We start from the raw sequence: 16,667 nt of genomic DNA, 5'->3' as shown, positions 1-16,667 counted from the left end.
ATATAGGCCCTTTTCTTCATCATCATCGTGGGCTTCTTCCTTTTCAGTCATGTTGATGGTCTTCTTCTTGTGCGGGCAATCCTAAGCAATATGTCCCTTTTCCTAACAGTAGAAACAAGTGACGGGTTCATTACATCCCATAGGAGCTTTGCCTTTATCATCAATACTTAGGGAAGCAGTAGGATGAGAGGTGCTGCCTATAGAGGGACCCTGTCATGAGGTACTAGTGCCGATGTAGCTCGGCTTGGAAGTAGAACCCAGCTGTTTACTTGAAGCCAGTAGCTCCTCTGCTTTCAAGGCCTTCTCAAAACAATCCCAGATGTCAGAAACTTCGACCTCACTGATGGCTCTATTTATCTCACTTGTCAAACCCAACCTGAATCGTGAAAACATCTAGATGCCCTCCTCTCTTATGCCAGTGCGAGAAGAAAGTGCATCAAATTTCTTCATTTACTCAGATACGGTCATGGTCCCTTGGGGTAGGGAGTTGAATTGATCCTGTAACTAAGACCTGAAGTGCCTTGGTAACTTCTTCTTACTCAGGTCGTATTCCATGTCCTTCCAAGTGCGGGGTGCAGCCCCGTCAAAGTCCATCTCCCTTTCAGTGGTCCTCCACCACTCACGTGCTAGTCCAACAAGTTTAGTACGAACTAGCTTCATCTTCCTCTCTTCAAACAGATCATACCAGTCAAAATAATCGTCCAGGGCAACAAGCCACTCAACGCAAGGAGTCGTAGGAGATCCACCTACCCTTTCCACCTTGATAGAACCACAGGGATACAACACTCTCCGAAGAGTAAACAGCAGCAACAATGGCAGCATTCTTCACATGATTTCTTTTTTGGGAGGCAAATCCTCTTCTGATTTTTATTAATATATATAATAGGGCTAAAAGGCCAAGCTCGATTCAGCCTTGGAATAGAATTCCTTTGCTGAATAAAATTACAAAGTAATCTCCCTTCTAAACTCATGGAAGGGGGAGGAATTCTGATTTAAAACTACTAATTAAAAAGAGTCCCAAATAGCCAATAGGATCATTTCACTTAAATTGAACCAATTAGATGCAATCACTTTGACCCGGCTCAATTAAAAACATAAAAATAAAACTAAGTATAGAAAATGTAAATAAATACTAAGCAAACTAAGTATGGGGGCCAAGGGCCAACCCTAACTAACTACTTAATGGGCCCCACATGGGAATGGGGCTGGTTCTTCTTCTTCCTACGGATGTGGCTCTTTAATGCTGCATCAACCAGCTTGGGTAGCAATATGGCAGAGGCTTATACAAAGGGAAGCTCTCTTAGAGGGACAATTGGTAGCGTAGATGGCAGAGAAGAGGAAGCTGAAGCTGCCAGTGGACTCTGAAATCGTGAGGTGCAAAAGCTGAGTGGAAAAGAACAGTGTCGAAAAATTGATGATGGCTAGGTTCTAAAGGCACCAGATGCACCCATTTGGGTGGTGGGTATAATTGGAGCAAAAATCCCACGAAAGAGCAACATAGGAGATGATCTGAGGAGCATTGGGCTATTTTATTCTTGTTTCAATGAGACAGGCGAAGGTTGCTTATGTAGTCCTATATAGGCAAGGCCTAATAGGAGCCAGGTAAGATCAGAATTCTGTAGCTGTTTACAGATGTGGGCTGTTTAGGGTAAAACTAGGGTTAGGTCTAAGAATTCAGGTATGGTTTATATATGGTTTTAGTATGCAGATGTAGGGGATTATTATGGTATAAAGAAAGTAGGGTATGGATAGGTTTAGAAGTTCTGCAGTTTTAGGGTTAGGGTTAGGGTTTTAGGTTCAGATTTTAGGCTAATTCTAGGGTTTAGGAAAGGGCTTTGGGGCTGGGTTTCTGGTTGAGTGTAGCTGGCAGTGGGGGGGTGGTTCGATCAGGTTTTGGTGGTGTTTTGATGGTTAATTAGGGCTAGACAGAATTTAGAATGGGTTTTAGGGTTTTGGGTTTTATGGGAGATGAGGGGGATTAGGGTTTGAGTGGTCTGATTGGGCTGAAAGTAGGATCGAGTGTAGGGGGGAGTATGGTGGATGTATGCTGAAAGTTTGGGACAGATCTGATGGTGGGATGATGGTTGCTTAGAAACTAAGCTATGATTCGAAGGTGTAAGTTGCAGGTTTAATGGAGGGCTAGGTTTGATGGATGGAGAGGGAATTGGAGTAGGTTTAATGGAGGGAATGCTGGGCAGATTGTGAAGTCTAGGGTTGGAGGATTAGAAGAAGGAGGTAATTGCAAAATTAAATAAACTACTTACTTGAATAACACTGATCTCCAACAGTAGCAGATTGAAGAAGAGCTACGAGAGGACCTCCCGATCTACAAGATGCAAGGAGTCACTGGAGATTCCAGTCCTTCAATCCTTGATATGACTCACAAGGGGGGGTCTTGATATGACTCACAAGACTGGATCTCATAGGAGAGAATAGAAGCAACAAAGGCAGCAAGCATAAAATCACCTGGCTCATTTGGGAGTGGAGGACGAGGGCAACGATGGCTCACCATTGGCCTGCACGGAAATAGTTTTGCAGGTGGTCGACCGTTTATGAGATCAATGTCGCTGATACTCACAAAAAGGGGGAGATATTTGGGCGGACCAAGAGTCTTCGTCAGAATGGGGGGAGGCAGTGCAGAGCTCAATTCTATTGGAATGGGAAAGGTGTTGACAGGTGGGAATAAAAGGTAGAGGAGAAGAGGTAATGTGTGTGGTGTTCAGGTGGGCTATACCCGGGTCAAGGTCCAAGGGGCTTCGGGCCAAAGGGTGAGGGTTGGAATTGATATTGAGGAGGGGAGGCCCAGAGAGAGAGAAATGAGATTGGGAAATGGAGGCAGCAGGTGGGCCCAGGAGGAAGAGGGGGAAGAAGAGCAGATGGGCCAAAGGGAGCGGGACCAAACAAGTGAGGAAGGTTTGGGTTTAAAGGGGGTTGGTGGGCCCAGAAGAAGGATGTGTTTGAGGGCGGTTTGGAGGTTGCTAAGGGAAGTGGTGACCCCCACAGAGGTGGTAAGGTTAGGTAGAGGTAAAACTGGAGGGAGCAGATTATGAATAATTTCGACAGACAGGCTTTCAGCATTGTCGACTTGGAAGGGTATATGAAATTTAACATATATGTTTACAAGCACTTGAATTTTTTAATAGCTTGCAAAAAAGAATAAGTGAAATTTTCCCCATCAGGGTCATAGGAGCTAAAGTAAATATGAAAATTTGCAATGTGTTTAAAAAAATAAAATCCAAAATTCAAGGTTCAATAGCTCTGAGTTGGGGATTTCATATATTTTATGTTTTCAAACTACGCAAAATTAGAAGGGAATATAGGACATGAAGATACAATATAAGAAAGGATCCAAAACAAAGAAACCCAACTCGTCAGAATGGAAGGGCTACCAATCACCACCATACAAACAGCAAACTGTCTGTCTGTTAATCCTTCTTCCTAATCTTCCTTCTTTTATTCCATTTTTTCTCCTTTTTTTTTTGTCTTTGTTAATTCATCTTCATCATCTCCCTTCTCCACCCCCTGCTCTACTTACCATATTCTCTGTTGAGCTTCTGTTACTTCTTTTCTCTCTGGTTCTTCCTCTTTCTTCTTCCTTCTTGTCTTATTTTTCCTCCCCTTGTATTCACGGAAATATTGAAGCAAATCAGAGTGCCGGGTCCGGATGCATTCCTTGACGAGTCAACACGTAGCTACATATCAGACACATGTCAACATGAGGAAAAAACCTACGAAGCTATCATTTAATTTATGTTTCACTTGAGCTTGCAGGCAACTTATAAGGTTTTCTGTTTAAACCCATTTAGGGTGGTTGTCATTCAAACCTTTCCAGTTAGGAAGTTTGGATTATATTCTCTGTTCTACACTGTATACCTGAGGATCTGACAATCTAAATGGATTATCTAGTTTGCCCGTTCAACCAAACAAACCAATTATCTTGGCTGAAACCAAGTGAAGGGTTAAACAATAAAATAAATCCAAAAAAGGCCATGCCATATCTGTGTATATCAATATACCAGGCAAGTAACTCCCATACATATCCATCTCTTACGCCCAGAGAAGGAGGCAGAGACAGGGAGACAGGGGGGGGGGGGGAGGAGAGAGAGAGAGAGAGAATAGCCATGTCCTAAAAAATTTTAAAAATGCAAATCATAACCCAATCACCACATCCTTATGTTCCACCAGCTAACAAAATATGCAACAATTTAGTACTATGAGAAGTGTTACTTTTCAAATACAACATAAGACTAAACCATCAAAAGAAAAAGGAAAAACATAAGAATAGTCAAGATAAAGAGGAAGGAGCAAACATTTTTATTTGACAAGGATGATCATACCATTGAAGACCGAGAGATGTGATGGAACCACAAATCATCACATAAATATTCTGATTAACATTGATCCTAGATTGGTAGGATCCCCCCCCCCCTTTTGTGTGCATAACCCATAATTGTACCATTAACAAAGGAAGAGGTAAATACGAAGCCCTTGAATGCTTTGTCGGCTATTCATGATAGCAGTAAAGCAACTAGAAATGAAAAAAAAAAAAAAAAAAAAAAGGATCTGATCGTAAAATGACTGAACCAATGAATTCCTTAGATCTTCGACTTTGGTTGGATGAAACTTCTCAAAATAATAGGACATGGTTCTTCACTCTACTGGCCACTGGTCATCAGAGTGTCGGACTAAAAGTAATTTTCCACTGGGTGCAAATCAGTAATGGCATCACCTCCACCATTTCTCCCCCTCCCCCCCCCCTCCCAAAAAAAAAAAAAGAGTTCTACCACTCAAAAAGCCAAATACTGGGATTGTGGATCCTCGTAAGTCACTATCCCAATAGAAGCCTCAGTTTGAGGTTAAATGAAGAGTCGTAGAACAAAAACTCTAGACAAGGTAAAAGAATGATAAAGTTCAAATGGTATAAGATACCAAACATAAACTCAAACTTTAAAGAGCCAATATTCATCAATAGTAGGCAAGGTGCTCATTTTCTTATGAGGAAATGATCATGATACATACATACACACATAAAATGAAATGCGTGAGGAGATAGAACTGTATAAAGGAATAATGAATATGAAATAGAACCAATTAGTTTGTCGTTAGAGCCTCTAACAGTGCCAATCAAGTCAATGTATCCAAGGTATGGAAGAGCAACCACCTTGACTGTTTGACAAGGGAAAGAAGGGGTAAGGGCCAACAGTTTTAGTCAAAATGGTTGCAATTTAGGTCCATGGCAAAATCAAAGAACTTGGTTTCCTGTGGTGGGGATTGTAGGCTCATAGGTTATGGGATTGTTGGCTACTTGAGCCACCAACTCGTTCTTCATTGCTGGGCCAGGGTTTGGATTAATGGTGGAGCCAGGTCACTCTGGCACAGAGCTCAGGCACTTGGTCTCTCTGCTGTCCCTTGCACTAATTCCAATTGCTGCTTTGGAGGGAATTGTACCTTCTCTTTTACTCCTTTCTCTAACAGATCTTTTTTCCCTTACTTCCTCCATGTCCCATAAAAAAGCAAGGTTGCTGGTGCAGACTATTCCTATCCTCTAGCTCTATCCCAGAAGGGGAAAACAAAAATTAAAAGACTAAGAAACAGTAGAAGACCAACCTCTTCAGGGATCAACCTTTCCGCATCTTCAGGAGAAACCTCCTTTGAAAGATCCTCCAATACCATTCCTAGAACTTTTAAAGTTTGAAACAACCTTTTCCTTTTCACAGTTTTACGTTCCAACCTAACAATGAAAAAATATAAACATCACAAAAATTCAGTATCAGAAAATAAACAACTACATCAACATTGTTGAACACTTGAACAAGAAAGCTTGTGGAGATAAACGTGGATTCATAAACATAATTGAAGCTGAGGAAAGTATTGCTGAAAATAATTTGAAGCTCCAAGAAGTAGATGGGTAAAGTATTTACCAATCTGATGTAGTTTGGATCATAGATTTTTTTTTTGAATTTGGGTTTGGCTTATATTTTTTGTAATGGGCCTCATGAGACATAGGATAGTTGAGTATTTTATTTCTTTTTTTTTTTTTGGGGGGGAGGGGGGGTTATTTCATTGTTAGCTAGGAAATCAGGTTGTGGGTTTAGTTTTAGGCAACTTCTCATTTTTACACTTAGTTAGGCTAGGGGTTAATAAGTTTAGGAAAGATTGTATTTTTTTTAATTGGATTGAGCTTATCTATGCCCCTGATGTAAACAATTTCACAGAGTGAATGGAATGGTCTACGGTTTGGAACAGAGAAAGGGTCTCTAGTTTGATGGAATTGATGGGGAAATATTTCCCTCATTTAGTTGATGGTCAAACTGGGAAACAGTTCGCGGTGAACTGTTTTTCCTCTATCTTCTACCTCGTTTCTTCTATTCTCCTTTGAGTTCGAGCTTTCTTTATCTGCTGTACTCAGTTCTGGGTGGTACATGCGGTCCCAGAAGTTTTGGGCGTTCTCTCTCAGTTCTGAACCAATCAACCTAAGAAACTGGGAACTTACTATTTTTGGCAGCCCCAAGAAATTCAATTTGGGGTCCAAAGTAAGCTCTGTTGTTCACATTGCAGATCTAGTTCTGCCTGTACCACCAGATCCAATTTCAGGAACTTTTTTTAAAATATTGCTTATTGTTCTGTTCAAACTTCAAACATTGGGTGGATTCAAGAGCTCTGCAGGATATAAGTCCAAAGTTTCAGATTGATTAGTTTTGTACTGAAACTGCTAGATTGAATGAAAGGAGGTCATCTAAGTAGCAGGTACCGTGAGGTCGAGGAAAGGTACATTCTCTATAAAATATTTAAATTTTCAACCAAACTCTGTTTTATCTTCCCAAAACAGTCCAGAATTGTTCCGAAATCACAGAATTGCCCTCTTCAGTTTTTTGAGACTTGGGTGGGCCCTAGGGTAATTAAAGTTTTGGAAAAGTAGGTTGCACCAGTATTACAGAAATGAACTCACAAGTGTTTTAGTACAATTAAAATGAAACAGCATGTAATTGGTAAGGTTGCTAACAGTAGCAGCAAAGTAAATTGAAATCAGTAACTAGCGAGCAAGAACAGAAACATAGAGTAAAAGATGAACTTCAACGAATATTTAAACAGATTGTGAACTCCCGACCAAGGCATGATATTTTCCCAAATAAGCATTTCCCTTGTTGGTGACAGACCATGAACTACCATGCAACACATAAGAAAAATAAAATGATGAACTGAAACATAAATTAAATAATGAGCTCAAACAAATATTTATCGTAGACAGCAAACAGCCCAAGGCATATTTTTCAACCAATTATTGCTGGAATCTTAAGAGTTGACTTGGGACTCTCATTGAGGAGTTACTGCATCTGGTTCAAAGCCCCCCCCCTTACGGTGGGTTTTCTAGTTTGCTTTGGCTACAGGTTGAAGATGATATACCTCCCCCAACGATTCCTTCTCTTTAATTTTAGTTATACTTTCCTTCTTATCCCAACACCAAGTTAACTACCATGCTGTCCTTTAGTATTCAGATTATTTACAGCTTTGTCACTCCCCTTTACAAACTATCTTCCTATTATTGGCTATTGTGCATTTGAGTGGGCCCACAGCGAACCCAAATAGAGTTGTTTGAACCCGGGATCACATCACTAACTTCAGTGAAACTAAAACTGGGGTCCCTCAAGCTTCGAAACTCTGGTCAGGGACTCAGGGCCCCTAACATTTGCAAAAGATACAATTTCAAATCATGATAAATTGCTTAGAAATGACTATTGTCCCCATCAAAAAGAACCCTCCTGACTAACTTCAGTCCAAGGAGGGAACCCATTTATAATTTTCTGTAACATTAGGGTGCCGAAACGTCAGGGATCCTGATAGTTTTCACAAACAATAGGGAGAGACGCCGGAAGTAATTTACCCCAGAAAAAAAAATCAGGAAAAAGGATAAAGAAATAACAGGAAAAACAAGTAGAACAAAATGGGGGAGGGAGGCAGAAAGAGAAGCAATCAAGTTCCACTATCAATTCCAATTATGAAAAATGGATTACTCTTCCAGAAAAGAGACATACGCTTTAAGATTACCACTGAAGGCACCTGACTCCCTTAATTTCATTTCATCCTCTCGCAACTCATCTACTTTATTTTTCTCTCTAAATTGCTTGTAGAATTCACGTAAACGAGCAATATCCTGACTCCTATCTATGCTTCCATCATCCCTTTTTGCAAGTTTTTGCTGAAATTTTCTCAAAACACCAAACAGAGCATTAGTTCAATACGATATTACAAAGAAAATGTCCCTAAACAACCAAGATCATGGAAAATATCAAATTCTAAATACAAGATTAAGAAATTAAAAAAACAAAAGAGGGAAGGAAGGAGATATAATATCCGTGCCTGCATCATATGCATGTCAGAAAATTGGAACACTAAATTGACAAATGCCAGTCTATAGTATACATTGTGGTGCAGTTCAAAAGAACAAGAAGGCCAGCAGTAAACCAAGTCATCAAATTCGACCAATAATGGACTAATATGCTTAATATGGAGTGTCCAATGGGTTATATGGTCATGGGCTTAGTATTTTTGGGTTTTCTAATGTAATGGGTCAATTCTATAAGCCCAAATTTTAGGGGTTTAAGTCTTATACGGGATTAAGTAATTAGTTTCTATTCTCTAATGTTTCTAGAATAGCTTCTATTTTGAAGAAAGACTTAGGTGTAAGGGATTCCTCCTACCATACATACGGGTTTCTTATTTTTGTGATTATTAAGATATAAATAAAAGAGAGGGGGGGCATGAACCTCCCCTACGAATTGAATTATTGAGAAATTGGTTTTCCCCACTTTGGGTCAGTAGTGAAGCTATCCTTGGACTGTGGTGATGCAGCTCCAGCCCTATTGTGGTGAAGCAATAGGTTGGGATTGGTGGTGAAGGCATTCCCGCAGGCCTTGAAGGTGATTCCAAGGTCATATACCCCTATCCTTTCTTTTATCTTCTACTCTCTTCTTCTTCCTTTCTTTTCCAAGGTAAGTTTCTGTTCATTCATTCTGTAAACAGCTATGAAATCTGAATACTTGAGTGTTCAAAATAGATCACCCAGGCCCTTTATTTATATTAAACTGAATTACAATGAATCACAGTAGAAATAGAAATAAAACCCCAGTCCTAATCCTACTAGGAATTCCTAATACAACTAGGAATTCCAAAATAGGATTCGGCTGAAGGTAAAAAATAATAAAAAAGGAAAAATAAAGTAAAGACAATCACAGCACTACTAGGACTACAATCATAGTACCAGTAGGACTACAATCATAGCACCACTAGGACTAGTAACTCTAATCGTGTAACTAGCCTATCTCAACACTCCCCCTCAAGTTGGAGCATAAATGTCAACCAGGCCCAACTTGACCAGAATAGGATGAAAGACCTTCCCACCTAAGCCCTTCGTGAACACATCCGCAAGCTGGTCAGTAGATTGCACAAAAGGAACACAGACCAGCCCTCCTTCCAACTTTTCTTTAATAAAATGCCTGTCAACCTCCACATGCTTGGTGCGATCATGCTGAACAGGGTTGTGGGCAATGCTAATAGCAACCTTGTTGTCACAGTACAACCTCATGGGAAGAGGAACAGGAGTACCAATATCTTGCAATAAACCTTTGAGCCATAACATCTCACAAATACCTTGTGCCATAGCACTAAACTCTGCTTCAACACTAGATCTTGCCACGACGTTCTGTTTTTTACTACACCAAGTAACAAGATTGCCACCAAAAAATGAGCAATAGCCAAAAATGGACTTTCTGTCAGAGGAACCAGCCCAATCTGCATCAGTATATGCTTCGACACGAAGATGACCATTCGGAGACAAAAGAATACCTTTACCCGGTGCTGATTTTAAATACCGAAGGATCCGGATAACAGCATCCATGTGAGAGGAATGTGGATCATGCATGAACTGACTAACCATACTCACAGATACTGCTATGTCAGGTCTTGTATGAGACAGATAAATGAGCTTACCAACCAATCTTTGATACCGACCTTTGTCGACAGGAGTTCCTTCCTTTTCTTTAAGTCTAGTAGTTGCATCCATAGGTGTATCAAAGGGATGACACCCTAGCATTCCAGTCTCAGTCAATAAATCTAGGATGTACTTCCTTTGAGAAAGAAAGATGCCTTTAGAAGACCAAGCAACTTCTATCCCTAGAAAGTACTTTAGTTTTCCCAGATCTTTTATTTCAAATTCTCGCCCAAGATAAGCCTTCAACTGGGTGATTTCATGATTGTCATTCCCAGTCACCACAATATCATCCACATAAACTATTAGAAGAGTTACCTTTTCACCATTTTTCCTGATAAACAAGGTATGATCAGCGTTGCTCTGCTTATAACCTGCAGAGACCATTGCCTTATGAAATCGTCCAAACCAAGCACGGGGAGACTGTTTCAGCCCATATAAAGCACGCTTCAATTTACAAACTTTCCCGCTGGTCTTATCACAAGAGAAACCTGGTGGAATGTCCATGTACACTTCCTCGTCAAGCTCTCCATGGAGAAAGGAATTCTTCACATCTAATTGTTGCAACTCCCAGCCAAAATTGCACAAGAAAGTAGCACTCTGACAGTGTTTAATTTCGCAACTGGTGCAAAAATCTCCTGATAATCGATCCCATAAGTCTAAGTAAATCCTTTGGCAACTAAACGTGTTTTGTATCGATCAACAGTGCCATCTACCTTCTGTTTCACCACAAACACCCCTGAAGAGGTGTGGATTGATAATAGGAGAGAGTTTCATGAAAGACAACGTCCATACTGGTGAAGGTACGACGGGTAGGAGGATGGTAAGACTTAGATCCCTTTTGGGATGAAGAATATCCCAAGAAAATACATCGGACCCAACGGGGTTCGAGTTTGCCAGGGGAGCGGGTATCCCGAACATAACAGACACAACCAAAAACCTTTGGTGGGACAACAAAGGAGGACGAACCCATCAGTAAAGATGCAGGGGTGGCAAAGTCAAGGACTCGGGTAGGGAGCCAATTGATGAGATAGGCAGCAGTCAGGAGTCAGGACAGCCTCACCCCAATATTGGGAGGGGACAGAATGGGCAAACATGATAGCCCAGGTCACCTCAAGGAGGTGGCGATTTTTCCTTTCAGCCACCCCATTTTGAGCTAGGGTATCGACACAACTGGTTTGATGGAATATACCATGGGCAGCAAGGTAGTGTTGGAATTGACCATCCATGTATTCTTTACCATTATCACTCCTCAATATTTTGAGAGCGGCATTGTATTGGGTCTGAATCATCTTATGAAAATTTTGAAAACAAGAAAAAACATCGCTTTTATTATGCATTAAATACACCCATGTACTCCTAGAATAACAGTCAATGAAAGAAACAAACCAACGATGGCCTTTAAGAGATGGTTTTCGGCTAGGACCCCACACATCAGAATGAATAAGATTAAAAGGAGAAGAACTTCTTTTATTAGAAATGGAATAAGTAGAACGATGTTGTTTAGCCAAAACACAGGCTTCACAAAAAAAGTCGTTTCTATGACATTCTTTAGCTAATGCAAGAAATAAAAGGGATAATGTTCCTAAAGGGGGGTGACCTAGTCTATTATGCCATTGTTGAAGTTCAGAAGAAACTAACGAGCTTTGATGTATAGCAGAAGCCAAAGATGGTTGTGAAGTAGGACTCCCATCATCAAGCAAGTACAATCCACCATGCATCTTACCACATCCAATCGTCGCCCCCCTTGCCAGATCTTGAAACACACAATGAGAAGGAAAAAAGGTTACTTTGCAATTCAAATCACGGGTAAGACTACTGATGGAAAGAAGATTAGTGCTAAATTTAGGAATATGTAAAACAGAGGATAAAGTTAAGGAAGGAGTGCAACTGATAGAGCCCTTCCCAGAGATGGAAGAGAGAGAACCATCAGCCACCCATACTTTATCTTTACCAAAGGTAGGAGAGTAACGAGTAAAGAGGCTGGAGGATCCAGTCATATGACCAGTGGCACCGGAGTCTATGATCCAGGGAGAGGAGACTACCGATGCACAATGAGCAGCAAAGGAAATACCTGAATGGACAAAATGTGAACCTGGATTGGTGGAAGAACTAGCAGTAGTCGATGTAGTAGAAGCAGCAGAAGCCTGTAACATACGAAGGAACGCTTGAAGTTCTTCCTTGGATAAACCAGTGTCAGAAGTGGGAGTAGTAGTGACAGCCTCAGTATGATTGGCTTTGTTTTTCGACTTCCGGGCAGCACGTTTAGCTTCAAAATCAGCCGGTTTACCATGGAGTTTCCAACAAGTAGCCTTGGTAATGATAAGGCCTATTACAATGTTCACACTTCACGGTTGCTTTAAAAGAGTCACTAGTAGTGGACAGCCCATCCGGTGTAGGAACAGCAGTGGCAGCAGTTTTTAGAGCTGATCTATCACGATTCACTGGTGGGAGTGTGTAACATAGCAGTCCGCCTGCTTTCTTCAGAATGTACCAAGGCATAGGACTGTTCCAAAGTAGGAAAAGGGATCCTGCTAAGTACCTGGACCCTAATCGGATCATATTCCACATTTAATCCAGCGAGGAAGTCATATACTCTGATTTTATCAACATGCTTGCGATAGGCAGCAATATCAGTAGGATTAGTGGGCTGGTAATCCGTGTAATGATCCAGTTGTTGCCATAGACTTCGTAGGAGAGCATAATACTTGGAAATAGAGAGGTCCGTCTGAGTGGTTTCATGAATTTTTTTTCGTAATTCATAAACCTGAGCATCGTTACCAATCTGTCCATAAGTTTCTTTGGCAGCCATCCATATCTGGGCAGCAGTCTCTAGAAGTAAATAGCCATTAGCAAGATCTTGGTTCATAGAATTCAGAAGAAAGGCCATGACCTGAGAGTCATTAGAGATCCATCGAGTCTGTAGAGGACCTGCAGTAGAAGGTTTTACTGAAGTACCAGTAAGGTGGCCAGTGAGACCACGGCCACATGAGATAGTTAATTCCATCAAGTTTGATGGAGGCAGCAAAGGGAAGATACTCTTGTCGAGTCTGTGCATCAAGTCCAGAAGTGACTTGATCATCCGAACCAGTAGATACATCAGAATCAGGCATTGTATGCAATGGAGATGAAGAAGGTTATCTTAAATCAGTCAGCAAATAGAAAATCAGCTTCCAACAGGTCAAGTACTGCTTCTGGAAGTTGAGAATATATGCTCCAAAAAAGATACTGTTGGATTAGCCAAGGAGAAACCCTAATTTTTGAAAAAAAGTTAGGAAAACCTGGGTTTGTAGAAATTGCAGTGCCGGATCTGATGTGATTGTGATCCACTCCTGCAGTCTTCAAACAAAAGGAGGTGTGCACCAAGTATCAGCAGAAAAAAACCCCAAATTAAAGGAAGAATCGATCTGCAACTGTATTCAGAAATCGATCTTCAAGGTTGGAGAAGCTCTGCCGGCAGAATTAGGGCACACCAAGGATCTGAAGTCTTCAAAGAGGTGATATGGAGAGCAGCATCCAAATCCTTAACAGATTCACCTCATAGATGCTGCCCTGAATGAGAGAGAAGAGCCGAGAGTGAGAAAGAAGAGAGAGCTGGAACCGTGGAGGGGAGGGGAGAAGAAAAAAACAAAAAAACTGAGAAGGCTGTTTATTCGATCAGAATAGGCTCTGATACCATGTAAACAGCTATGAAATCTGAATACTTGAGTGTTCAAAATAGATCACCCAGGCCCTTTATTTATACTAAACTGAATTACAATGAATCACAGTAGAAATAGAAATAAAACCCCAGTCCTAATCCTACTAGGAATTCCAAAATAGGATTCGGCTGAAGGTAAAAAATAATAAAAAAGGAAAAATAAAGTAAAGATAATCACAGCACTACTAGGACTACAATAATAGTACCACTAGGACTACAATCATAGCACCACTAGGACTAGTTACTCTAATCGTGTAACTAGCCTATCTCAACACTATCTAACATCAATTGCTATTCTATTTTGATCTTCAAAGTACAGTTCTATCCTTCAACTCTGTTCTGATTTCTTCTCAAGTTTTAGGACAGGTTTTGCTGCTGATATAGAGTCCAGCCACCCCTATTGACCACACATTTTGCTGGCAGTACACTGCCATCTTCTAGTGACCTGCGGTATCACCATTTGTTGCTGGGTTGCTATTTTTCTGCTTGTTTCTTATTCCCATCTTGGTTGCCATTTTGTCCTCCTTATTGTTACTTTCCTGACATTTTCTATTTTCCATTCTACTTGCTGTTCCTGTTCTAGTTAGTTACTAAAATCCTTTGTTTCTATTTCTTAGATCACAACAACTACTCAACCTTATCCCAACTAAATGGGGTCGGCTACATGGATCCTTCCCTCCAATCAGCTCTATTAAAACCCATACTCAATATAAAGCCTAAGCAATGCATGTTTATCCTCACCACTTCTCCTAGGGTCATTTTAAGTCTGCCCCTGGCTCTTTTAGTTCCTTCAATCTGAATCCAATCACTCCACCCAAAGGCCTCCGTTGAACATGGCCATACCACCTCAAACGACTTTCACGTAGCTTATCATGTATCAGAGCTACTCCAAAACCAGCTCTAAAATGATCATTACTTTATCCTTCCTAGTTTTGCCACTCATCCATCTCAACATCCTCATCTCCGCTACACAGAGTTTCTATTTCTTAGATCACTTACCAATTTTTCATTAGTTGCTGATCCTCTGTTGTTTCTAATTCCATATCACTTGTTATCTTGTTCCCTCTAGTTATTAATTTCCTTCCTCACTTCCTATTTTGACATTCACTTGCTAATCTATGATATGGTTGATGTTTCCTTACAGTTATCATATCTGAATCCTGGTTTAGCAACTTTCTATTTCACTGAACTAATATCTCCTAATCTGGCCATTGGATCAACTTCCAATTTTGAGGAATCCTTCCATATGTTTGATAGGCCTGTTGACCCGAACAAGGACTAGATCAGAAACCTGGGTTTTGAGTTATTAAAATTCTCTTGTCTGGAACAAGGACTATATCAACTTTCAATTTTGGTACTGAATTTTTTATTCATCCATTAAAAAAAATCTCTTAGTTTTGACCTGATGCCTCTCGCTGTGGTTCTGTCCTGTGGGTTTGGCTCTCTAAATAGGACTGTCATGTTTTAGAAACGCATTATATTGTAAGTTTCTACTTTCTAAATGGTGCAAAACTATTATCCATGTGCCAACCCTATATAGTACTATATAGTGTAAGTTTCTACGTGGAGCAAAACTATTATTTCTCAACATTCAGAAACAAAGATATACCTTGATAACAGACATCAAACCGGTCTTGAACTGTAACACACCTCTGCCTTCACTATTAGGGTCCAAGTTCTGTGCCAATGTGTAAGCATGCTCACATACTGCAGCATATCAAAACAGGAAATCAGAAAAATACCACAATTGCAACATGAAGTAACATTAATGGCCATAAAGGTCCAAGTATGAGTGGTTAGGTGAGGAACCACAGAGCCATGGAGATGAAGCATATCACAAGAGTTCCCAAAAGCAAACCATAAACACAAAAAAAAATTTACCCTTGAAGCTGAAAACATTTATACCTACTAACCAGAACTCCTGTAAGCATGCACTAGTTTTATTTTATCTCACCAGTTTCAGTTACACTACAAGTAGCTGTAAAATAGCTATTTATTTTATCCCACCAGTTTCAGTTACACTACAAGTAGCTGTAAAATATCTATCTCCATAAATGAATATACTTATGCGCAATGAGGGGGCTAATATAAGGTTGTAGCAACATTATTTCCATCTCCTTCTGGAAACTAAATATAAGATGGAAAGGAGAATTTTGGCATATAGAAGACTATAACAAGTGAAAAATGAAATAGAAATATATGTATGGGACACATCATCAGTCACACTTTTAGTTTTTATTCCCCTATTTTCTTATAGTTGTATGTTTGTTTTACCATTTTCTAGATAAATTATTGATAAACAGAAGAAAGCGTAAAGCAGTATACAATAACAAAAACCACAATCCTAGCCTCCTAGGCCTCATAAATAACTGAAATAAGGCAGCACACAAATGCTAGTAAATCATCTGATACATTAAAAATCCCCTATCGTGAAAAAACACAAAGAACATAAACAATTATAATGGGATATCATCTCCACAACACACCCTTGGCCTCACAAAAGCTTGTTTTACCAAGTCATCAGCCACCAAATTAGCAGATATAGGTTTCCATTGGATTTAAACTGCATATAGGAAAAGAGGTAGCAAATGGATCTAATAATAACGAGTGTAACACCATTGTTCCTCTGCTGGCCTCACCATCCATCGCATAACATTGGCATAATCTTGCTCAATAATCCAACAAGAAAATCCATTTCTGATCAATAGTTCCACCCCAGTTTTTAGAATTGGAGCTCTAAGCTCTGCTCTAACAGAATCCCCTTTTCAGATTGGTCTCAAGAAATCACCAACAATTGAGCTGTCCCATGTTTGCATAAAACCAGCAATACCGAAAGACCCTGGGTTTCCTGGTGAGCATCCATTAACGTTTAACATAACTAATCACTCCGTCTCCTGCCTATCTTCCTTTATTGGATTAGGTATGATGTAGATAACAGGGAGAACATGAGATTCTGGGAGGATATGTGGTGAGGTGAGATAC

General features: G+C 40.2%; 1 protein-coding gene across 1 annotated transcript in view; it reads right to left on the bottom strand.

The window, feature by feature from the left end:
* The window catches only part of LOC122643915 (callose synthase 9), a 164,340-nt gene that overhangs the window by 136,481 nt on the left and 11,192 nt on the right, over window positions 1-16,667 (bottom strand). Inside the window, exons 3-5 of the mRNA XM_043837490.1 lie at window positions 15,295-15,392; window positions 8,034-8,197; window positions 5,608-5,731 (exon numbers count right to left, since the gene is read on the bottom strand). Of these exons, the coding sequence (XP_043693425.1) occupies window positions 5,608-5,731; window positions 8,034-8,197; window positions 15,295-15,392 (386 nt within the window). The remainder of the gene's footprint in view (window positions 1-5,607; window positions 5,732-8,033; window positions 8,198-15,294; window positions 15,393-16,667) is intronic.

The sequence above is a fragment of the Telopea speciosissima genome, chromosome 10, assembly GCF_018873765.1.
Source record: "Telopea speciosissima isolate NSW1024214 ecotype Mountain lineage chromosome 10, Tspe_v1, whole genome shotgun sequence".
Classification (NCBI taxonomy): domain Eukaryota; kingdom Viridiplantae; phylum Streptophyta; class Magnoliopsida; order Proteales; family Proteaceae; genus Telopea; species Telopea speciosissima.
Note: the sequence above shows the minus strand (reverse complement) of the source record. Positions and strands in the feature narration are given on the sequence as shown.